Below are 25,095 nucleotides of genomic sequence, written 5' to 3'. Positions count from 1 at the left end.
ATACAGGACACTATAGCTCCCTGATACAGGACACTATAGCTCCCTGATACAGGACACTATAGCTCCATGATACAGGACACTATAGCTCCCTGATACAGTACACTATATCTCCCTGATACAGTACACTATATCTCCCTGATACAGGACACTATAGCTCCCTGATACAGGACACTATAGCTCCCTGATACAGGACACTATAGCTCCCTGATACAATACACTATAGCTCCCTGATACAGGACACTATAGCTCCCTGATACAGGACACTATAGCTCCCTGATGCAGGACACTATTGCTCCCTGATGCAGGACACTATAGCTCCCTGGTACAGGACACTATAGCTCCCTGATGCAGGACACTATATCTCCCTGATGCAGGACACTATAGCTCCCTGATGCAGGACACTATAGCTCCCTGATGCAGGACACTATAGCTCCCTGATGCAGGACACTATAGCTCCCTGATACAGGACACTATAGCTCCCTGATGCAGGACACTATAGCTCCCTGATACAGGACACTATATCTCCCTGATGCAGGACACTATAGCTCCCTGATACAGGACACTATAGCTCCCTGATACAGGACACTATAGCTCCCTGATACAGGAGTCAACACACGGTGGTTTATAGGGGATGGACACTATAGCTCCCTGATGCAGGACACTATAGCTCCCTGATACAGGAGTCAACACACGGTGGTTTATAGGGGATGGACACTATAGCTCCCTGATGCAGGACACTATATCTCCCTGATACAGGACACTATAGCTCCCTGATACAGGAGTCACACACGGTGGTTTATAGGGGATGGACACTATAGCTCCCTGATGCAGGACACTATAGCTCCCTGATACAGGACACTATAGCTCCCTGATGCAGGACAGTATATCTCCCTGATACAGGACACTATAGCTCCCTGATACAGTACACTATATCTACCTGATACAGGACACTATAGCTCCCTGATACAGGACACTATAGCTCCCTGATACAGGACACTATAGCTCCCTGATACAGGACACTATAGCTCCCTGATACAGGACACTATAGCTCCCTGATACAGGACACTATAGCTCCCTGATACAGGACACTATAGCTCCCTGATACAGGACACTATAGCTCCCTGATACAGGACACTATAGCTCCCTGATACAGGACACTATAGCTCCCTGATGCAGGACACTATAGCTCCCTGGTACAGGACACTATAGTTCCCTGATGCAGGACACTATATCTCCCTGATGCAGGACACTATAGCTCCCTGATGCAGGACACTATAGCTCCCTGATGCAGGACACTATAGATCCCTGATGCAGGACACTATAGCTCCCTGATACAGGACACTATAGCTCCCTGATACAGGACACTATAGCTCCCTGATGCAGGACACTATAGCTCCCTGATGCAGGACACTATAGCTCCCTGATACAGGAGTCAACACATGGTGGTTTATAGGGGATGGACACTATAGCTCCCTGATACAGGAGTCAACACATGGTGGTTTATAGGGGATGGACACTATATCTCCCTGATGCAGGACACTATAGCTCCCTGATACAGGACACTATAGCTCCCTGATACAGGACACTATAGCTCCCTGATACAGGAGTCAACACACGGTGGTTTATAGGGGATGGACACTATAGCTCCCTGATGCAGGACACTATATCTCCCTGATACAGGACACTATAGCTCCCTGATACAGGAGTCAACACACAGTGGTTTATAGGGGATGGACACTATAGCTCCCTGATGCAGGACACTATAGCTCCCTGATACAGGACACTATAGCTCCCTGATGCAGGACAGTATATCTCCCTGATACAGGACACTATAGCTCCCTGATACAGTACACTATATCTCCCTGATACAGTACACTATATCTCCCTGATACAGGACACTATAGCTCCCTGATACAGGACACTATAGCTCCCTGATACAGGACACTATAGCTCCCTGATACAATACACTATAGCTCCCTGATACAGGACACTATAGCTCCCTGATACAGGACACTATAGCTCCCTGATGCAGGACACTATAGCTCCCTGATGCAGGACACTATAGCTCCCTGGTACAGGACACTATAGCTCCCTGATGCAGGACACTATATCTCCCTGATGCAGGACACTATAGCTCCCTGATGCAGGACACTATAGCTCCCTGATGCAGGACACTATAGCTCCCTGATACAGGAGTCAACACACGGTGGTTTATAGGGGATGGACACTATAGCTCCCTGATGCAGGACACTATATCTCCCTGATACAGGACACTATAGCTCCCTGATACAGGAGTCAACACACGGTGGTTTATAGGGGATGGACACTATAGCTCCCTGATGCAGGACACTATAGCTCCCTGATACAGGACACTATATCTCCCTGATACAGGACACTATAGCTCCCTGATACAGGACACTATAGCTCCCTGATACAGGACACTATAGCTCCCTGATACAGGACACTATAGCTCCCTGATACAGGACACTATAGCTCCCTGATGCAGGACACTATAGCTCCCTGGTACAGGACACTATAGCTCCCTGATGCAGGACACTATAGCTCCCTGATGCAGGACACTATAGCTCCCTGATGCAGGACACTATAGCTCCCTGATGCAGGACACTATAGCTCCCTGATACAGGACACTATAGCTCCCTGATGCAGGACACTATAGCTCCCTGATGCAGGACACTATAGCTCCCTGATACAGGAGTCAACACATGGTGGTTTATAGGGGATGGACACTATAGCTCCCTGATACAGGAGTCAACACATGGTGGTTTATAGGGGATGGACACTATATCTCCCTGATGCAGGACACTATAGCTCCCTGATACAGGACACTATAGCTCCCTGATACAGGACACTATAGCTCCCTGATACAGGAGTCAACACACGGTGGTTTATAGGGGATGGACACTATAGCTCCCTGATGCAGGACACTATATCTCCCTGATACAGGACACTATAGCTCCCTGATACAGGAGTCAACACACGGTGGTTTATAGGGGATGGACACTATAGCTCCCTGATACAGGACACTATAGCTCCCTGATACAGGAGTCAACACATGGTGGTTTATAGGGGATGGACACTATAGCTCCCTGATACAGGAGTCAACACATGGTAGTTTATAGGGGATGGACACTATAGCTCCCTGATACAGGAGTCAACACACGGTGGTTTATAGGGGATGGACACTATAGCTCCCTGATACAGGACACTATAGCTCCCTGATACAGGACACTATAGCTCCCTGATACAGGACACTATAGCTCCCTGATACAGGACACTATAGCTCCCTGATGCAGGACACTATAGGAGTCAACACACGGTGGTTTATAGGGGATGGACACTATAGCTCCCTGATGCAGGACACTATAGCTCCCTGATACAGGAGTCAACACACGGTGGTTTATAGGGGATTGACACTATAGCTCCCTGATGCAGGACACTATAGCTCCCTGATACAGGAGTCAACACACGTTGGTTTATAGGGGATGGACACTATAGCTCCCTGATGCAGGAGTCAACACACGGTGGTTTATAGGGGGATGGACACTATAGCTCCCTGATGCAGGAGTCAACACACGTTGGTTTATAGGGGATGGACACTATAGCTCCCTGATGCAGGAGTCAACACACGTTGGTTTATAGGGGATGGACACTATAGCTCCCTGATGCAGGACACTATAGCTCCCTGATGCAGGAGTCAACACACGGTGGTTTATAGGGGATGGACACTATAGCTCCCTGATGCAGGAGTCAACACATGTTGGTTTATAGGGGATGGACACTATAGCTCCCTGATACAGGAGTCAACACACGTTGGTTTATAGGGGATGGACACTATAGCTCCCTGATGCAGGACACTATAGCTCCCTGATGCAGGAGTCAACACACGGTGGTTTATAGGGGATGGACACTATAGCTCCTAGATGCAGGAGTCAACACACGTTGGTTTATAGGGGATGGACACTATAGCTCCCTGATGCAGGAGTCAACACACAGTAGTTTATAGGGGATGGACACTATAGCTCCCTGATGCAGGAGTCAACACACAGTGGTTTATAGAGGGATGGACACTATAGCTCCCTGATGCAGGAGTCAACACACGTTGGTTTATAGGGGATGGACACTATAGCTCCCTGATACAGGAGTCAACACACGGTGGTTTATAGGGAGATGGACACTATAGCTCCCTGATGCAGGACACTATAGCTCCCTGATACAGGACACTATAGCTCCCTGATGCAGGACACTATAGCTCCCTGATGCAGGAGTCAACACACGTTGGTTTATAGGGGATGGACACTATAGCTCCCTGATGCAGGAGTCAACACACGGTGGTTTATAGGGGGATGGACACTATAGCTCCCTGATGCAGGAGTCAACACATGTTGGTTTATAGGGGATGGACACTATAGCTCCCTGATACAGGAGTCAACACACGTTGGTTTATAGGGGATGGACACTATAGCTCCCTGATGCAGGACACTATAGCTCCCTGATGCAGGAGTCAACACACGGTGGTTTATAGGGGATGGACACTATAGCTCCCTGATGCAGGAGTCAACACACGGTGGTTTATAGGGGATGGACACTATAGCTCCTAGATGCAGGAGTCAACACACGTTGGTTTATAGGGGATGGACACTATAGCTCCCTGATGCAGGAGTCAACACACAGTAGTTTATAGGGGATGGACACTATAGCTCCCTGATGCAGGAGTCAACACACGGTGGTTTATAGGGGGATGGACACTATAGCTCCCTGATGCAGGAGTCAACACACGTTGGTTTATAGGGGATGGACACTATAGCTCCCTGATACAGGAGTCAACACACGGTGGTTTATAGGGAGATGGACACTATAGCTCCCTGATGCAGGACACTATAGCTCCCTGATACAGGACACTATAGCTCCCTGATACAGGACACTATAGCTCCCTGATGCAGGAGTCAACACACGTTGGTTTATAGGGGATGGACACTATAGCTCCCTGATACAGGAGTCAACACACGTTGGTTTATAGGGGATGGACACTATAGCTCCCTGATGCAGGAGTCAACACACGGTGGTTTATATGGGAATGGACACTACTACACACGTTGGATGTGGCTCTTGTTAGTATTCAGTGCTGAGCGCTCCAGCCATAGAGATAAGACGTAGCGGTCTGCTAATGGTCCCACCTTCCACATGGTTTCTCCTCGGTGGTGTTGAGTTGGAAGATGTTCTCAAAGTTATAGAGACTGAGCACCTCCTCATTCAGGGTCTCCAGCTCAATACAGCCCTTGAGATTGGGCAGCTGGAGCTGGAGCGGGGGCTGAGAGAAGAACATAGAGACAGAGATGTTACCGAGGGGGCTGAGAGAAGAACAGAGAGACAGACAGAGATGTTACCGAGGAGGCTGAGAGAAGAACAGAGAGACAGAGATGTTACTGAGGGGCTGAGAGAAGAACAGAGAGACAGAGATGTTACTGAGGAGGCTGAGAGAAGAACAGAGAGACAGAGATGTTACTGAGGAGGCTGAGAGAAGAACAGAGAGACAGAGATGTTACTGAGGGGGCTGAGAGAAGAACAGAGAGACAGAGATATTACCGAGGGGGCTGAGAGAAGGTAGAGAGAGATATGAGTTACTGAGGGGGCTGAGAGAAGGTAGAGAGAGATATGGGTTACTGAGGGGGTTGAGAGAAGGTAGAGAGAGATATGGGTTACTGAGGGGCTGAGAGAAGGTAGAGCGAGATATGGGTTACTGAGGGGGCTGAGAGAAGGTAGAGAGAGATATGGGTTACTGAGGGGGTTGAGAGAAGGTAGAGAGAGATATGGGTTACTGAGGGGGCTGGGAGAAGGTAGAGAGAGATATGGGTTACTGAGGGGGCTGAGAGAAGGTAGAGAGAGATATGGGTTACTGAGGGGGCTGAGAGAAGGTAGAGAGAGATATGGGTTACTGAGGGAGCTGGGAGAAGGTAGAGAGAGATATGGGTTACTGAGGGGGCTGAGAGAAGGTAGAGAGAGATATGGGTTACTGAGGGGGTTGATAGAAGGTAGAGAGAGATATGGGTTACTGAGGGGCTGGGAGAAAGTAGAGAGAGATATGGGTTACTGAGGGGGCTGGGAGAAGGTAGAGAGAGATATGGGTTACTGAGGGGCTGAGAGAAGGTAGAGAGAGATATGGGTTACTGAGGGGCTGGGAGAAGGTAGAGAGAGATATGGGTTACTGAGGGGGTTGAGAGAAGGTAGAGAGAGATATGGGTTACTGAGGGGGCTGGGAGAAGGTAGAGAGAGATATGGGTTACTGAGGGGGCTGAGAGAAGGTAGAGAGAGATATGGGTTACTGAGGGGGCTGAGAGAAGGTAGAGAGAGATATGGGTTACTGAGGGAGCTGGGAGAAGGTAGAGAGAGATATGGGTTACTGAGGGGCTGAGAGAAGGTAGAGAGAGATATGGGTTACTGAGGGGGTTGATAGAAGGTAGAGAGAGATATGGGTTACTGAGGGGCTGGGAGAAAGTAGAGCGAGATATGGGTTACTGAGGGGGCTGAGAGAAGGTAGAGAGAGATATGGGTTACTGAGGGGTTGAGAGAAGGTAGAGAGAGATATGGGTTACTGAGGGGGCTGGGAGAAGGTAGAGAGAGATATGGGTTACTGAGGGGGCTGAGAGAAGGTAGAGAGAGATATGGGTTACTGAGGGGGCTGAGAGAAGGTAGAGAGAGATATGGGTTACTGAGGGAGCTGGGAGAAGGTAGAGAGAGATATGGGTTACTGAGGGGGTTGAGAGAAGGTAGAGAGAGATATGGGTTACTGAGGGGGCTGAGAGAAGGTAGAGCGAGATATGGGTTACTGAGGGGCTGAGAGAAGGTAGAGAGAGATATGGGTTACTGAGGGGGTTGAGAGAAGGTAGAGAGAGATATGGGTTACTGAGGGGGCTGGGAGAAGGTAGAGAGAGATATGGGTTACTGAGGGGCTGAGAGAAGGTAGAGAGAGATATGGGTTACTGAGGGGCTGAGAGAAGGTAGAGAGAGATATGGGTTACTGAGGGAGCTGGGAGAAGGTAGAGAGAGATATGGGTTACTGAGGGGGCTGAGAGAAGGTAGAGAGAGATATGGGTTACTGAGGGGGGTTGATAGAAGGTAGAGAGAGATATGGGTTACTGAGGGGGCTGGGAGAAAGTAGAGAGAGATATGGGTTACTGAGGGGGCTGGGAGAAGGTAGAGAGAGATATGGGTTACTGAGGGGCTGGGAGAAGGTAGAGAGAGATATGGGTTACTGAGGGGGTCTGGGAGAAGGTAGAGAGAGATATGGGTTACTGAGGGGGCTGGGAGAAGGTAGAGAGAGATATGGGTTACTGAGGGGCTGAGAGAAGGTAGAGAGAGATATGGGTTACTGAGGGGCTGAGAGAAGGTAGAGAGAGATATGGGTTACTGAGGGGGTTGAGAGAAGGTAGAGAGAGATATGGGTTACTGAGGGGCTGAGAGAAGGTAGAGAGAGATATGGGTTACTGAGGAGGCTGAGAGAAGGTAGAGAGAGATATGGGTTACTGAGGGGGCTGAGAGAAGGTAGAGAGAGATATGGGTTACTGAGGGGGGCTGAGAGAAGGTAGAGAGAGATATGGGTTACTGAGGGGGGCTGAGAGAAGGTAGAGAGAGATATGAGTTACTGAGGGGGCTGGGAAAGGAAACATATCTATAAATTACAAACATTCGATACATAAGGGAGAAAACTATAGCTCTGTCTCCTGTGTGTTAGGTAAACCACTGTCTATCCCCAAATAAAATAAAATCAAATCAAACCACAGCTCCCTCTCACCGTGAACGTGTCAGGGTATCCTCCCACGTAGAACACAGTCTCTTCAGTCTGGAGGTTGAGCAGTCCACTATCCCCTCCTGCCTCCACCACAGCCTTGGTCATCCTGGCCTCACTGAGCTCTGAAGACATGGCCATCTGGCCGTACTGAAGGATCCTAGAGAGAGAGAGAGAGAGAGAGAGAGAGACAGAGAGAGAGAGACAGACAGACAGACAGAGAGAGAGAGAGAGAGAGAGAGAGAGAGAGAGAGAGAGGAGAGGGAGAGCGGGAGCGAGAGAGAGAGAGAGATAGAGAGAGAGAGAGAGAGAGAGAGAGAGAGGGAGAGGGAGAGCGGGAGAGAGAGAGAGAGAGATAGAGAGAGAGAGAGCGGGAGAGGGAGAGCGGAGAGGAGAGAGAGAGAGAGAGAGAGAGAGAGAGAGAGAGAGACAGAGAGAGAGACAGAGAGATAGAGAGCGGGAGAGAGAGAGAGAGATAGACAGAGAGAGAGCCAGAGAGAGAGCCAGAGAGAGAGCCAGAGAGAGAGAGAGAGAGGGAGGCGGGAGAGGGAGAGGGAGAACGGGAGAGAGAGATGGTGGTGATGACAGATAGTGTAGCTGAGATGACTTGGAATGACCCTCTCGTGATGATACAGCCTCTTTACAGACTTGAAAGTGCAATTGTCGCCCTCTTGGACTATGAGAAATGCCTCTTAATCTAATGGTGAAGACATTGGCTTCTCGAGTGACAACAAATCCAGCCAATGACAGTGGCAGTAGTTACCTTTCCAGGACCACGTTGTTGAAGTCGCCATCTGTTTGGACATCCTCCTGCATCTCCACCTCAGCCGTGTCTCCGCCCACGTTGAACAGCCAGTGCAGTCTCCGTCCCTCCAGCATCATGCCCAGGAATTCTTTACTGGACTACAGACAGGAAACAGGAAACGCATTATCATTACTGGACTACAGACAGGAAACAGGAACACATTATCATTACTGGACTACAGACAGGAAACAGGAACACATTATCATTACTGGACTACAGACAGGAAACAGGAAACACATTATCATTACTGGACTACAGACAGGAAACAGGAAACACATGATCATTACTGGACTACAGACAGGAAACAGGAAACACATTTTCATTACTGGACTATAGACAGGAAACAGGAAACGCATTATCATTACTGGACTACAGACAGGAAACAGGATATGCATTATCATTACTGGACTATAGACAGGAAACAGGAAACGCATTATCATTACTGGACTACAGACAGGAAACAGGAAACACATGATCATTACTGGACTACAGACAGGAAACAGGAAAACGCATTATCATTACTGGACTACAGACAGGAAGCAGGAACACATTATCATTAATGGACTACAGACAGGAAACAGGATATGCATTATCATTACTGGACTACAGACAGGAAACGGGGAAGAGCATGATAATTACTGGACTACAGACAGGAAACAGGAAACACATTATCATTACTGGACTACAGACAGGAAACAGGAAACACATTATCATTACTTGACTACAGACAGGAAACAGGAAACAGCATAATCATAGAGTCCAACAGTGGAGGTGTCATAATACCCATAAAACCTAGCGGTCGAACAGGGAAACGGTTCCAATCGTTTTTCCACTATTAATTTTGTCCCATAAAGATTGTTAAGAAACACTTAAAATAAGGGCTGTTTTTCGTGTAGGCTTACTCTGGCATGACGTTCTGATAAGCGTGTAAATCTCTCTCGGACAAGGGGACTTTTATCGATGTTTTCGGCACTATTTACTCTGATTCGAAAATGCTAATTATCATCAAAGTAGACATCATGCAAGACTACAAATCCCAGCATGCTCCTGCACGTCATCTTTAGCAACAGGTATTGTGTCAATTTAAAATTTGTATAAGATAGTTAACAGAATTGTCCATTTAAATTTTTTTCGCTAATGTATTCATTGCTACATGTATCTAACACTAGATAGTTAATCCAGATATTCTTACCTTGTCCTCGATTCGTCAGTCTCGTCCAGAGCATCATGGTATTTGTAGTTCGTTATGATAGCCACATTAGCAGCTAATTAGCATTTCGTTTTTGGGGGGTACATACAGGTGACTATATTGATAAAAGTCAACCTTGTCCCAGAGAGAGATTTACACGGTAATCAAAACGTCACGCCGGGGTAAACCTACACGAAACACAGACCTTCATTTTAGTGTTTCTAAAATCCCCCTACGGGAAAAATGTATGATGGAAAAAAAACTATTGGAACCATTTCCCTGTTTGACCGCTAGGCTTTATGGGTATTATGACTCATACTGTGGTACTCTATTACTGGACTATAGAATTCCATATTTGATGGTCATTCTTCTCATACAGTTTCCTAGAAAAATACTACATTAAAAACTACACTAGTAATGATACAGGCACTGTCTAATGGTATATACTGTCTAATGGTATATACTGTCTAATGGTATATATACTGTCTAATGATATACACTGTCTAATGGTATATACACTGTCTAATGGTATATATACTGTCTAATGGTATATATACTGTCTAATGGTATATACTGTCTAATGATATATACACTGTCTAATGGTATATACTGTCTAATGGTATACACTGTCTAATGGTATATATACTGTCTAATGGTATATATACTGTCTAATGGTATATACACTGTCTAATGGTATATATACTGTCTAATGGTATATACTGTCTAATGGTATATACTGTCTAATGGTATATACTGTCTAATGGTATACACTGTCTAATGGTATATATACTGTCTAATGGTATATACTGTCTAATGGTATATATACTGTCTAATGATATATACTGTCTAATGGTATATACTGTCTAATGGTATATACTGTCTAATGGTATATATACTGTCTAATGATATATACTGTCTAATGGTATATACTGTCTAATGGTATATATACTGTCTAATGATATATACACTGTATAATGGTATATATACTGTCTAATGATATATACTGTCTAATGGTATATACTGTCTAATGGTATATATACTGTCTAATGGTATATACTGTCTAATGATATATACTGTCTAATGGTATATACTGTCTAATGGTATATATACTGTCTAATGATATATACACTGTATAATGGTATATATACTGTCTAATGATATATACTGTCTAATGGTATATATACTGTCTAATGGTATATATACTGTCTAATGGTATATATACTGTCTAATGATATATACACTGTCTAATGGTATATATACTGTCTAATGGTATATATACTGTCTAATGGTATATACACTGTCTAATGGTATATATACTGTCTAATGGTATATACTGTCTAATGGTATATATACTGTATAATGGTATATACTATCTAATGGTATATATACTGTCTAATGATATATACACTGTCTAATGGTATATATACTGTCTAATGATATATACTGTCTAATGGTATATACTGTCTAATGGTATATATACTGTATAATGGTATATACTGTCTAATGGTATATACACTGTCTAATGGTATATACTGTCTAATGGTATATATACTGTCTAATGATGTATACACTGTCTAATGATATATACTGTCTAATGGTATATATACTGTCTAATGGTATATACTGTCTAATGGTATATACACTGTATAATGGTATATATACTGTCTAATGGTATATATACTGTCTAATGGTATATACTGTCTAATGATATATACTGTCTAATGGTATATATACTGTCTAATGATATATACTGTCTAATGGTATATATACTGTCTAATGGTATATATACTGTCTAATGGTATATATACTGTCTAATGGTATATATACGTTCTAATGGTATATATACTGTCTAATGGTATATACTGTCTAATGGTATATATACTGTCTAATGATATATACTGTCTAATGGTATATATACTGTCTAATGATATATACTGTCTAATGGTATATATACTGTCTAATGGTATATATACTGTCTAATGGTATATATACTGTCTAATGGTATATATACTGTCTAATGATATATACACTGTCTAATGGTATATATACTGTCTAATGATATATACTGTCTAATGGTATATACTGTCTAATGGTATATATACTGTATAATGGTATATACTGTCTAATGGTATATACACTGTCTAATGGTATATACTGTCTAATGGTATATATACTGTCTAATGATGTATACACTGTCTAATGATATATACTGTCTAATGGTATATATACTGTCTAATGGTATATACTGTCTAATGGTATATACACTGTATAATGGTATATATACTGTCTAATGGTATATATACTGTCTAATGGTATATACTGTCTAATGATATATACTGTCTAATGGTATATATACTGTCTAATGATATATACTGTCTAATGGTATATATACTGTCTAATGGTATATATACTGTCTAATGGTATATATACTGTCTAATGGTATATATACGTTCTAATGGTATATATACTGTCTAATGGTATATACTGTCTAATGGTATATATACTGTCTAATGATATATACTGTCTAATGGTATATATACTGTCTAATGATATATACTGTCTAATGGTATATATACTGTCTAATGGTATATATACTGTCTAATGGTATATATACTGTCTAATGGTATATATACTGTCTAATGATATATACTGTCTAATGGTATATATACTGTCTAATGGTATATATACTGTCTAATGGTATATATACTGTCTAATGATATATACTGTCTAATGGTATATATACTGTCTAATGGTATATATACTGTCTAATGGTATATATACTGTCTAATGGTATATACTGTCTAATGGTATATATACTGTCTAATGATATATATACTGTCTAATGGTATACACTGTCTAATGGTATATACTGTCTAATTATATCCTTTCATGAATATGTCATTACATAGGCTTATAAATGTATATAAATGCTTAAAAGAAAACGTATATTCAATATTCTCTGTCCCACAGTGTGCGTGGACGATAAGGTAGTATTTATTATTTTATTTAATATTTTCTGATGATATGTGTCGTCTATTTGTATTAAAATAAAATAAAACGGAATAAACAAGAGTTTAATAATAAAAAATAAATAAAATACTTACGTCCTTGTTTCCGAGGTAAAAGACAAACTGTTTGTCTGGTTGGTCCTGTCTGCGGGCGCGTGAGGCCTCGGGCAGGGTGATGTAGAACTTGAGGGAGGTGTAAGCTGCCAGGTCTGCCAGGTTACTGGGGGTGCGCACCTGCACACCTGATGTCCCGTTGAACTTCACAGGTACGCTCACCTGAGAGGGAGAAAAGAGGAAGTTAAAAACGCCCGTCGTCAGTTCCTACGTATGTTGATGTAACCATAGTAACCATAGTAGATAGATGTTCTATAATATCTGAGTTTTCAAACAATAACTACATTCAACAGACACATTTGTAGCACATGTATTCCTATTGAGGGCCTGGGTTATGTTTGTCCCGTATGAGCCACCATACCTTGCTGGCGGCCTTGCGGGCCTCTGCGATGAGCTGTCTGATCCTGAGGATGTTCTCTGAGATGTTGGGCATCTGGGCTGAGTGGTTCTGCAGCTTGTCCAGCTTCTTCATCAGTATTGGGATGGCCTCGCCCAACATACCCACTGGAGAGACACAAACAGACAGAAAATGTTCTGTCAGTCTAAACCAATCAGACTTGAGCAAATGTTTCTTCATTGAGGAAGTCTGTACACACAGTCAATCCTAATCAGCTTTAATAGCAACATTCAAAATGGAAGAGAAGCTAGCGTCCTTGACCTCTGTATGGTGAAACTATAAAGGACCTACTAGTAGTATCTAGTGGTCCTACCAGACTACTGACTAGTGGTATCTAGTGGTCCTACCAGACCTACTGTCTAGTGGTATCTAGTGGTCCTACCAGACCTACTGTCTAGTGGTATCTAGTGGTCCTACCAGACCTACTGTCTAGTGGTATCTAGTGGTCCTACCAGACCTACTGTCTAGTGGTATCTAGTGGTCCTACCAGACCTACTGTCTAGTGGTATCTAGTGGTCCTACCAGAACCACTGTCTAGTGGTATCTAGTGGTCCTACCAGACCTACTGTCTAGTGGTATCTAGTGGTCCTACCAGACCTGTCTGTCTAGTGGTACCAGACCTACTGTCTAGTGGTATCTAGTGGTCCTACCAGACCTAATGTCTAGTGGTATCTAGTGGTTCTACCAGAACCTACTGTCTAGTGGTATCTAGTGGTCCTACCAGACCTACTGTCTAGTGGTATCTAGTGGTCCTACCAGCCCTACTGTCTAGTGGTATCTAGTGGTCCTACCAGACCTACTGTCAGTATCTAGTGGTCTACTGGTATGTCTAGTATCTAGTGGTTCTACCAGAACTACTGTCTAGTGGTATCTAGTGGTCCTACCAGACCTACTGTCTAGTGGTATCTAGTGGTCCTACCAGACCTACTGTCTAGTGGTATCTAGTGGTATCTAGTGGTCCTACCAGAACTACTATCTAGTGGTATCTAGTGGTATCTAGTGGTCCTACCAGACCTACTGTCTAGTGGTATCTAGTGGTCCTACCAGCCCTAATGTCTAGTGGTATCTAGTGGTTCTACCAGAACTATTATCTAGTGGTATCTAGTGGTCCTACCAGACCTACTGTCTAGTGGTATCTAGTGGTCCTACCAGACCTACTGTCTAGTGGTATCTAGTGGTCCTACCAGAACTACTATCTAGTGGTATCTAGTGGTATCTAGTGGTCCTACCAGACCTACTGTCTAGTGGTATCTAGTGGTCCTACCAGACCTACTGTCTAGTGGTATCTAGTGGTCCTACCAGAACCACTGTCTAGTGGTATCTAGTTGTCCTACCAGACCTACTGTCTAGTGGTATCTAGTGGTCCTTCCAGAACCACTGTCTAGTGGTATCTAGTGGTCCTACCAGACCTACTGTCTAGTGGTATCTAGTGGTATCTAGTGGTCCTACCAGACCTACTGTCTAGTGGTATCTAGTGGTATCTAGTGGTCCTACCAGACCTACTGTCTAGTGGTATCTAGTGGTCCTACCAGACCTACTGTCTAGTGGTATCTAGTGGTCCTACCAGACCTACTATCTAGTGGTATCTAGTGGTCCTACCAGACCTACTGTCTAGTGGTATCTAGTGGTCCTACCAGACCTAATGTCTAGTGGTATCTAGTGGTCCTACCAGAACTACTGTCTAGTGGTATCTAGTGGTATCTAGTGGTCCTACCAGACCTACTGTCTAGTGGTATCTAGTGGTCCTACCAGACCTACTGTCTAGTGGTATCTAGTGGTATCTAGTGGTCCTACCAGACCTACTGTCTAGTGGTATCTAGTGGTCCTACCAGAACCACTGTCTAGTGGTATCTAGTGGTCCTACCATACCTACTGTCTAGTGGTATCTAGTGGTCCTACCAGCCCTAATGTCTAGTGGTATCTAGTGGTCCTACCAGCCCTAATGTCTAGTGGTATCTAGTGGTCCTACCAGACCTACTGTCTAGTGGTATCTAGTGTTCCTACCATACCTACTGTTTAGTGGTATCTAGTGGTCCTACCAGACCTACTGTCTAGTGGTATCTAGTGGTCCTACCAGAACCACTGTCTAGTGGTATCTAGTGGTCCTACCAGAACTACTATCTAGTGGTATCTAGTGGTCCTACCAGACCTACTGTCTAGTGGTATCTAGTGGTATCTAGTGGTCCTACCAGAACCACTGTCTAGTGGTATCTAGTGGTCCTACCAGAACTACTGTCTAGTGGTATCTAGTGGTCCTACCAGACCTACTGTCTAGTGGTATCTAGTGGTCCTACCAGACCTACTGTCTAGTGGTATCTAGTGGTCCTACCAGAACCACTGTCTAGTGGTATCTAGTGGTCCTACCAGAACCACTGTCTAGTGGTATCTAGTGGTCCTACCAGACCTAATGTCTAGTGGTGTCTAGTGGTATCTAGTGGTCCTACCAGACCTACTGTCTATTGGTATCTAGTGGTCCTACCAGCCCTAATGTCTAGTGGCATCTAGTGGTTCTACCAGAACTACTATCTAGTGGTATCTAGTGGTACCAGATCTAGTGGTATCTAGTGGTCCTACCAGACTGTCTAGTGTCTAGTGGTCCTACCAGTGTCTAGTGGTATCTAGTGGTCCTACCAGACCTACTGTCTAGTGGTATCTAGTGGTCCTACCAGAACCACTGTCTAGTGGTATCTAGTGGTCCTACCAGACCTACTGTCTAGTGGTATCTAGTGGTCCTACCAGACCTACTATCTAGTGGGCTCTCCGGGTCCTACCAGACCTACAATCTAGTGGTATCTAGGTAGTATTACATTTCATTACATTTCATTATCATTATACATTTCATTATAGTACAACGGTTTGATTTGTCTAATCTTAGCAATTTCTTCTTAGCTAGCTACATAGAGGTCTTTCTATCATAGATAATTGCGTACATTAGACGAGGCCTAACAGTTACAATGTTCAGCTAGAAAATTTTTTTTAACGTCCACCGTTAGCTAGTCCATTGAACCTACCGAAAAGCAGCACTATTACACTCAACTGATCAGATTGATTAGTGTAGTGTTATGGCTCTGTCATAGTCTTTAATTTTCTGTCAGACCAAAAGACAAATTTGTAGTTAGAGTGTAAATATTTTAGAGTGATTATCTTAATTTACCGAGGTTAGAAGCCAGCTATTTGGCACCAATGTACTAGATTTTCTATTTTAGCCAACAGTGGGCTAACGTTTACCGAACAGAAGCACTCAACAATAATCGCAATTTCTATCGCTCCACAGGTAGTATGAAATATTTTTCATTTCATTTCATTACAAAAAAATAACGGCAAAAATTTGTTTGATCAAAAGCTAGCTACTTTGTTAGAGAAGTAACATGTCAGTGAAATCAAAGATAATTGTGTAGTCTTAAACGATTGAACTAGGTTAGTAGCCAGCTATTGTCGTTCTTTTAACGCAACAGTAATGTTCACTTGTTTGAGGTTGAGGTGATACTTGGTGAATCCCATCAGCACAGTAGCACAGTAGGAACTATTACACTGAAGAAACAGACTTGATTAGTGTAGTGTCAACAACGCATAAAACACTGCCAGCTAGCCTACATAGTGGCAACGCAGCCTCTGCCAGATTTGAGGCCTACTTCAGCAGTACTGTTTCATTTTAATCATTTTAGTCAATAAGATTCTTGTCCTACGTGTTTAACTTTCTGAACACTCGTCTCAGATGTATACTCTTTCATTCCAATCCCCTTTGCATTAGCGTAGCCTCTTGTGTAGCCTGTCAACTATGTGTCTGTCTATCCCTGTTCTCTACCTCTCTGCACAGACCATACAACGCTCCACACCGCGTCCGACTCCCACCCTAATCTGAGTGGTCCCCAGCTCGTACGACCCCGTGGAGTTCCAGGTCTCCGGTAGCCTCTGGAACTGCCGATCTGCGGCCAACAAATAGTTCATCTCAGCCTATGCTTCCCTCCAGTCCCTCGACTTCTTGGCACTGACGGAACATGGATCACCACAGTAAAAGACTGCGGGCTCCTACTGCTCTCTCTTCGTCTGTTCTAATGTTCTCGCACACCCGTAAAAGAGCTTCTGGTCAGCGGGGTGGTGGCACCGGGATCCTCATCTCTCCCAAGTGGTCATCTCTCTTTCTCCCCTTACCCATCTGTCTAGTGGCCTCCTTTGAATTCCATGCTGTCACAGTTACCAGCCCTTTCAAGCTTAACAGACCTATCATTTATGCCCTCCAGGTTCCCTTGGAGAGTTCATCAATGAGCTTGATGCCTTGATAAGCTCCTTTCCTGAGGATGGCTCACCTCTCACAGTTCTGGGCGACTTTAACCTCCCCACGTCTACCTTTGACTCATTCCTCTCTGCCCTCCTTCTTTCCCTCCTCTCCTCTTTTGACCTCACCCTCTTACCTTCCCCCTACTCACAAGGCAGGAAATACGCTAGTCGACCTCATCTTTACTAGATGCTGTTCTTCCACTAACCTCATTGCAACTCCTCCAAGTCTCCAGACCACTACCTTGTATCCTTTTCCCTCTCGCTCTCATCCAACACCTCCCACACTGTCTCGGATGGTATCTAGTGCCGTCCCAACCTTCTAGTCTCTCTAGTGCTACTCTAGTCCTCTTCCATCCTATCATCTCTTCCCTCTAGTCAAACCTTCTCCAACCTATCTCCTGATTCTGCCTCCTACCAACCCTCCCTCTCCCTTTCTGCATCCTTTGACTCTCTATGTCCCCCCATCCTCCAGGTATCTAGCTGGTCCTACCAGACCTCCCGCTCCGTGGCTCTACGACTCATTGCAGAGCTCACAGAACAGGGCTCCCGGGCAGCCGACCGGAAATGGAGTGAAAACTCGCCTCCTGCGGACCTGACTATCCTTTCACTCCCTCCTCTCTACATTTTCCTCTTCTCTCTCTGCTGCTAAAGCCACTTTCTACCACTCTAAATTCCAAGCATCTGCCTCTAACCCTAGGAAGCTCTTTGCCACCTTCTCCTCCCTCCTGAATCCTCCTCCCCCCTCCTCCCTCTCTGCAGATGACTGTCAACCATTTTGAAAAGAAGGTCGACGACATCCAGATCCTCGTTTGCTAAGTCAAACGACACCGCTGGTTCTGCTCACACTGCCCTACCCTGTGCTCTGACCTCTTTCTCCCCTCTCTCTCCAGATGAAATCTCGCGTCTTGTGCCGGCCGCCCACAACCTGCATCTGACCCTATCCCCTCCTCTCTTCTCCAGACCATTTCTAGGAGACCTTCTCCTTACCTCACCTCGCTCATCAACTCATCCCTGACCTACTGGCTAGTGGTCCCTTGGTCTTCAAGACCTAGAGCTAGTGGTTGCACCCTTCTACCAAACCTACACTCGAGTCCCTCCGATGTCAGTGGTATCAACTACAGACCAGTATCCCTTCTTTCTTTTCTCTCCAAAACTCTTGTATCTAGTGGTATCTGGCCAGCTCTCCTGTCTAGTGGTCTCTCAGAATGACCTTCTTGATCCAAATCAGTCAGGTTTCTAGTGGTATCTAGTCATTCTACCAGACCTGCTCTTCTCTGTATCTAGTGGTTCTACCAGACCACTGGTATCTAAAGCTAATCTCTCTCCTCTGCTCTCATCCTTCTAGACCTATCGGCTGCCTACCAGACCTACTGTGAACTATCAGATCCTCCTCTCCACCCTCTCCTAGTGGGCATCTCCGGCGCGGCCCATGCTTGGATCTAGTGGTCCTACCAGACAGGTCGCTCCTATCCAGGTGGCGTGGCGACTATCTAGTGGTATCTAGTGGTCTCACCACTGGTGTCCCCCAGGGCTACTGTTCTAGTGGTATCTAGTATTCTAGTGGTACACCAGACCTCATCTAGTGGTATCTAGTGGTCACCAGAACTCACTGGTCTCTCCTATCAGTGGTCCTACCAGACCTACAATCTAATGGTTCTAGTTTCCCCTACTGAGTGACCAGAACCTACTGTCTAGTGGTATCTAGTGGTCTGGCAGACTACTGTCAGTGTGGTATGAGTGATCACCACCACTGTCTGAATCTAGTGGTCCTACCAGACCTACTGCTCTTCCTGGTAAGGACTGCCAGTTCCATGATGTCATAGTGGTACTCTAGTGGTCCTCCCAGAGCGCTAAGTCTAGTGGTATCTAGTGTCCTGGACCAGACCCCTGTCGTTCTCAACTAACATCTAGTGGTCGGTACCAGACCCAGTCTAGTGGTATCTAGTGGTTCTACCAGAACACGCAGAGTGTATCTAGTGGTATCAGGAAGTGGTCCTACCAGTCCTAACAGGCACTTGTCATCTCCCGTCTGGATTACTGCAACCAGACCTGTTGGCTGGGCTCCCTGCCTGTGCCATTAAGACCCCTACAAGTCATCTAGTGGTCCTACCAGACCTACTGTCTAGTGTTCAACCTTCCCAAGTTCCTACTGTCTAGTGGTATCTAGCTCCTCCAGAACCTCAGTCTACTGGTATCTAGTGGTCCTACCAGACCTACTGTCTAGTGGTATCGCTACTGTCTAAGACCATGGTGCTTGACCTACGGAGCTGTCTAGTGGTATCTAGTGGTCCTACCCAGTACCTCCAGGCTCTGTATCTAGTGGCCCTACCAGACCCAAACAAGGGCACTGGTCCCAGACCTCTAGTGGTCCCTACCACTGAGTGAAGTATCAGTGGTCCCGCTCAGACCCTGTCTAGTGGTATCTCTGGCCCAGACCACTGTCTAGTGGTATCTAAACTCCCTACCAGACCGCTGTCAGTGACATCTAGTGGTCTACCAGACCACTTCTAGTGAGATCACCTGAAACCAGACCTCTGTTAGTGGTACCTAGGATAGGATAAAGTAATCCCTCACTTAAAAGACTTAGACCTACTGTTCCACTGGATGTGGTGAAAGCACCAATTTGTAAGTGCTCTGGATAGCGTCTGCTAAATGACTTAAATGTAAATGTAAAGTGGTATCTAGTGGTCCTACCAGACCTACTGTCTAGTGGTATCTAGTGGTCCTACCAGACCTACTGTCTAGTGGTATCTAGTGGTATCTAGTGGTCCTACCAGACCTACTGTCTAGTGGTATCTAGTGGTCCTACCAGACCTACTGTCTAGTGGTCTCTAGTGGTATCTAGTGGTCCTACCAGAGTAGTGGTTGTAGACCTCCACCAGACTTGTTGGCCTCAGGAAGGCCTTGTTTATGTCCTCATTGGTGGTGTTACCAGACCTACTGCTGCTGCCATTGGTCCAGCTGCTCTTGATAGGTGCCAGGGTATCCTCTACCTTCGCTGCTGTACTGTTGGCCTCCTCGGCTGCAGCCTTCGGTCCTCTATAACCTTAGCCGTTTCCCCTGGAGGACAATATGCACAGGTAGGGGTTGGAGGGATAGGGTAGGCAGTATTGTGTGTACTTGTACAGGTATGGGTTGGAGGGATAGGGTAGGCAGTATTGTTGTGTACTTGTACAGGTATGGGTTGGAGGGATAGGGTAGGCAGTATTGTTGTGTACTTGTACAGGTATGGGTTGGAGGGATAGGGTCTAGTGGTATTGTTGTGTACTTGTACAGGTAGGGGTTGGAGGGATAGGGTAGGCAGTATTATCTAGTGGTACTAGTGGTACTACCAGACCTACCAGGGTACTTGTACAGGTAGGGGTTGGAGGGATAGGGTAGGCAGTATTGTGTGTACTTGTACAGGTAGGGGTTGGAGGGATAGGGTAGGCAGTATTGTTGTGTACTTGTACAGGTAGGGGTTGGAGGGATAGGGTAGGCAGTATTGTTGTGTACTTGTACAGGTAGGGGTTGGAGTGGATATAGGGGGCAGTATTGTTGTGTACTTGTACAGGTAGGGGTTGGAGGGATAGGGTAGGCAGTATTGTTGTGTACTTGTACAGGTAGGGGTTGGAGGGATAGGGTAGGCAGTATTGTTGTGTACTTGTACAGGTAGGGGTTGGAGGGATAGGGTAGGCAGTATTGTTGTGTACTTGTACAGGTAGGGGTTGGAGGGATAGGGTAGGCAGTATTGTTGTGTACTTGTACAGGTAGGGGTTGGAGGGATAGGGTAGGCAGTATTGTTGTGTACTTGTACAGGTAGGGGTTGGAGGGATAGGGTAGGCAGTATTGTTGTGTACTTGTACAGGTAGGGGTTGGAGGGATAGGGTAGGCAGTATTGTTGTGTACTTGTACAGGTAGGGGTTGGAGGGATAGGGTAGGCAGTATTGTTGTGTACTTGTACAGGTAGGGGTTGGAGGGATAGGGTAGGCAGTATTGTTGTGTACTTGTACAGGTAGGGGTTGGAGGGATAGGGTAGGCAGTATTGTTGTGTACTTGTACAGGTAGGGGTTGGAGGGATAGGGTAGGCAGTATTATTGTGTACTTGTACAGGTAGGGGTTGGAGGGATAGGGTAGGCAGTATTGTTGTGTCTTGTACAGGTAGGGGTTGGAGGGATAGGGTAGGCAGTATTGTTGTGTACTTGTACAGGTAGGGGTTGGAGGGATAGGGTAGGCAGTATTGTTGTGTACTTGTACCAGGTAGGGGTTGGAGGGATAGGGTAGGCAGTATTGTTGTGTACTTGTACAGGTAGGGGTTGGAGGGATAGGGTAGGCAGTATTGTTGTGTACTTGTACAGGTAGGGGTTGGAGTGGATAGGGTAGGCAGTATTGTTGTGTACTTGTACAGGTAGGGGTTGGAGGGATAGTGGTAGGCAGTATTGTTGTGTACTTGGTACCAGGTAGGGTCTGGAGGGATAGGGTAGGCAGTATTGTTGTGTACTTGTACAGGTAGGGGTTGGAGGGATAGGGTAGGCAGTATTGTTGTGTACTTGTACAGGTAGGGGTTGGAGGGATAGTGGTAGGCAGTATTGTTGTGTACTTGTACAGGTAGGGGTTGGAGGGATAGGGTAGGCAGTATTGTTGTGTACTTGTACAGGTAGGGGTTGGAGGGACCTACTGTCTAGTGGTATCAGTATTGTTTGAGTGGTACTTGTACAGGTAGGGGTTGGAGGGATAGGGTAGGCAGTATTGTTGTGTGTACTTGTACAGTATTGGTAGGGGTTGGAGGGATAGGGTAGGCAGTATTGTTGTGTACTTGTACAGGTAGGGTTGGAGGGATAGGGTAGGCAGTATTGTTGTGTACTTGTACAGGTAGGGGTTGGAGGGATAGGGTAGGCAGTATTGTTGTGTACTTGTCCAGGTAGGGGTTGGAGGGATAGGGTAGGCAGTATTGTTGTGTACTTGTACAGGTAGGGGTTGGAGGGATAGGGTAGGCAGTATTGTTGTGTACTTGTACAGGTAGGGGTTGGAGGGATAGGGTAGGCAGTATTGTTGTGTACTTGTACAGGTAGGGGTTGGAGGATAGGGTAGGCAGTATTGTTGTGTACTTGTACAGGTAGGGGTTGGAGGGATAGGGTAGGCAGTATTGTTGTGTACTTGTACAGGTAGGGGTTGGAGGGATAGGGTAGGCAGTATTGTTGTGTACTTGTACAGGTAGGGGTTGGAGGGATAGGGTAGGCAGTATTGTTGTGTACTTGTACAGGTAGGGTTGGAGGGATAGTGGTAGGCAGTATTGTTGTGTACTTGTACAGGTAGGGGTTGGAGGGATAGGGTAGGCAGTATTGTTGTGTACTTGTACAGGTAGGGGTTGGAGGGATAGGGTAGGCAGTATTGTTGTGTACTTGTACAGGTAGGGGTTGGAGGGATAGGGTAGGCAGTATTGTTGTGTACTTGTACAGGTAGGGGTTGGAGGGATAGGGTAGGCAGTATTGTTGTGTACTTGTACAGGTAGGGGTTGGAGGGATAGGGTAGGCAGTATTGTTGTGTACTTGTACAGGTAGGGGTTGGAGGGATAGGGTAGGCAGTATTGTTGTGTACTTGTACAGGTAGGGGTTGGAGGGATAGGGTAGGCAGTATTGTTGTGTACTTGTACAGGTAGGGGTTGGAGGGATAGGGTAGGCAGTATTGTTGTGTACTTGTACAGGTAGGGGTTGGAGGGATAGGGTAGGCAGTATTGTTGTGTACTTGTACAGGTAGGGGTTGGAGGGATACCGGTTGTGGATCTAGTGGTCCTACCAGGTACCGTTGGAGGGATAGGGTAGAGCAGTATTGTTGTGTACTTGTACAGGTAGGGGTTGGAGGGATAGGGTAGGCAGTATTGTTGTGTACTTGTACAGGTAGGGGTTGGAGGGATAGGGTAGGCAGTATTGTTGTGTACTTGTACAGGTAGGGGTTGGAGGGATAGGGTAGGCAGTATTGTTGTGTACTTGTACAGGTAGGGGTTGGAGGGATAGGGTAGGCAGTATTGTTGTGTACTTGTACAGGTAGGGGTTGGAGGGATAGGGTAGGCAGTATTGTTGTGTACTTGTACAGGTAGGGGTTGGAGGGATAGGGTAGGCAGTATTGTTGTGTACTTGTACAGGTAGGGGTTGGAGGGATAGGGTAGGGCAGTATTGTTGTGTACTTGTACAGGTAGGGGTTGGAGGGATAGGGTAGGCAGTATTGTTGTGTACTTGTACAGGTAGGGGTTGGAGGGATAGGGTAGGCAGTATTGTTGTGTACTTGTACAGGTAGGGGTTGGAGTCTAGTGGATAGGGTAGGCAGTATTGTTGTGTACTTGTACAGGTAGGGGTTGTCCTAGGATAGGGTAGGCAGTATTGTTGTGTACTTGTACAGGTAGGGGTTGGAGGGATAGGGTAGGCAGTATTGTTGTGTACTTGTACAGGTAGGGGTTGGAGGGATAGGGTAGGCAGTATTGTTGTGTACTTGTACAGGTAGGGGTTGGAGGGATAGGGTAGGCAGTATTGTTGTGTACTTGTACAGGTAGGGGTTGGAGGGATAGGGTAGGCAGTATTGTTGTGTACTTGTACAGGTAGGGGTTGGAGGGATAGGGTAGGCAGTATTGTTGTGTACTTGTACAGGTAGGGGCTACCAGACCTACCATCTAGTGGTATCTAGTGGTACCAGGATAGGTAGGCAGTATTGTTGTGTACTTGACCTACAGGTAGGGGTTGGAGGGATAGGGTAGGCAGTATTGTTTGTGTGTACTTGTACAGGTAGGGGTTGGAGGGATAGGGTAGGCAGTATTGTTTGTACCAGTACTTGTACAGGTAGGGGTTGGAGGGATAGGGTAGGCAGTATTGTTGTGTACTTGTACAGGTAGTGGGGGTTGGAGGGATAGGGGTAGGCAGTATTGTTGTGTACTTGTACAGGTAGGGGTTGTGAGGGATAGGGTAGGCAGTATTGTTGTGTACTTGTACAGGTAGGGGTTGGAGGGATAGGGTAGGCAGTATTGTTGTGTACTTGTACAGGTAGGGGTTGGAGGGATAGGGTAGGCAGTATTGTTGTGTACTTGTACAGGTAGGGGTTGGAGGGATAGGGTAGGCAGTATTGTTGTGTACCTTGTACAGGTAGGGGTTGGAGGGATAGGGTAGGCAGTATTGTTGTGTACTTGTACAGGTAGGGGTTGGAGGGATAGGGTAGGCAGTATTGTTGTGTACTTGTACAGGTAGGGGTTGGAGGGATAGGGTAGGCAGTATTGTTGTGTACTTGTACAGGTAGGGGTTGGAGGGATAGGGTAGGCAGTATTGTTGTGTACTTGTACAGGTAGGGGTTGGAGGGATAGGGTAGGCAGTATTGTTGTGTACTTGTACAGGTAGGGTTGGAGGGATAGGGTAGGCAGTATTGTTGTGTACTTGTACAGGTAGGGGTTGGAGGGATAGGGTAGGCAGTATTGTTGTGTACTTGTACAGGTAGGGGTTGGAGGGATAGGGTAGGCAGTATTGTTGTGTACTTGTACAG

General features: G+C 45.7%; 1 protein-coding gene across 1 annotated transcript in view; it reads right to left on the bottom strand.

Annotated features, from left to right (window-relative positions):
* Window positions 1-25,095, bottom strand: part of lama5 (laminin, alpha 5) — a 324,122-nt gene that overhangs the window by 52,588 nt on the left and 246,439 nt on the right. Inside the window, 7 exon segments of the mRNA XM_065005098.1 lie at window positions 5,196-5,329; window positions 7,811-7,964; window positions 8,568-8,707; window positions 12,903-13,082; window positions 13,282-13,424; window positions 20,475-20,513; window positions 20,558-20,641. Coding sequence (XP_064861170.1) covers window positions 5,196-5,329; window positions 7,811-7,964; window positions 8,568-8,707; window positions 12,903-13,082; window positions 13,282-13,424; window positions 20,475-20,513; window positions 20,558-20,641 — 874 coding nt within the window.

The sequence above is a fragment of the Oncorhynchus nerka genome, linkage group LG20, assembly GCF_034236695.1.
Source record: "Oncorhynchus nerka isolate Pitt River linkage group LG20, Oner_Uvic_2.0, whole genome shotgun sequence".
In the NCBI taxonomy this organism is placed as follows: Eukaryota; Metazoa; Chordata; class Actinopteri; order Salmoniformes; family Salmonidae; genus Oncorhynchus; species Oncorhynchus nerka.
Note: the sequence above shows the minus strand (reverse complement) of the source record. Positions and strands in the feature narration are given on the sequence as shown.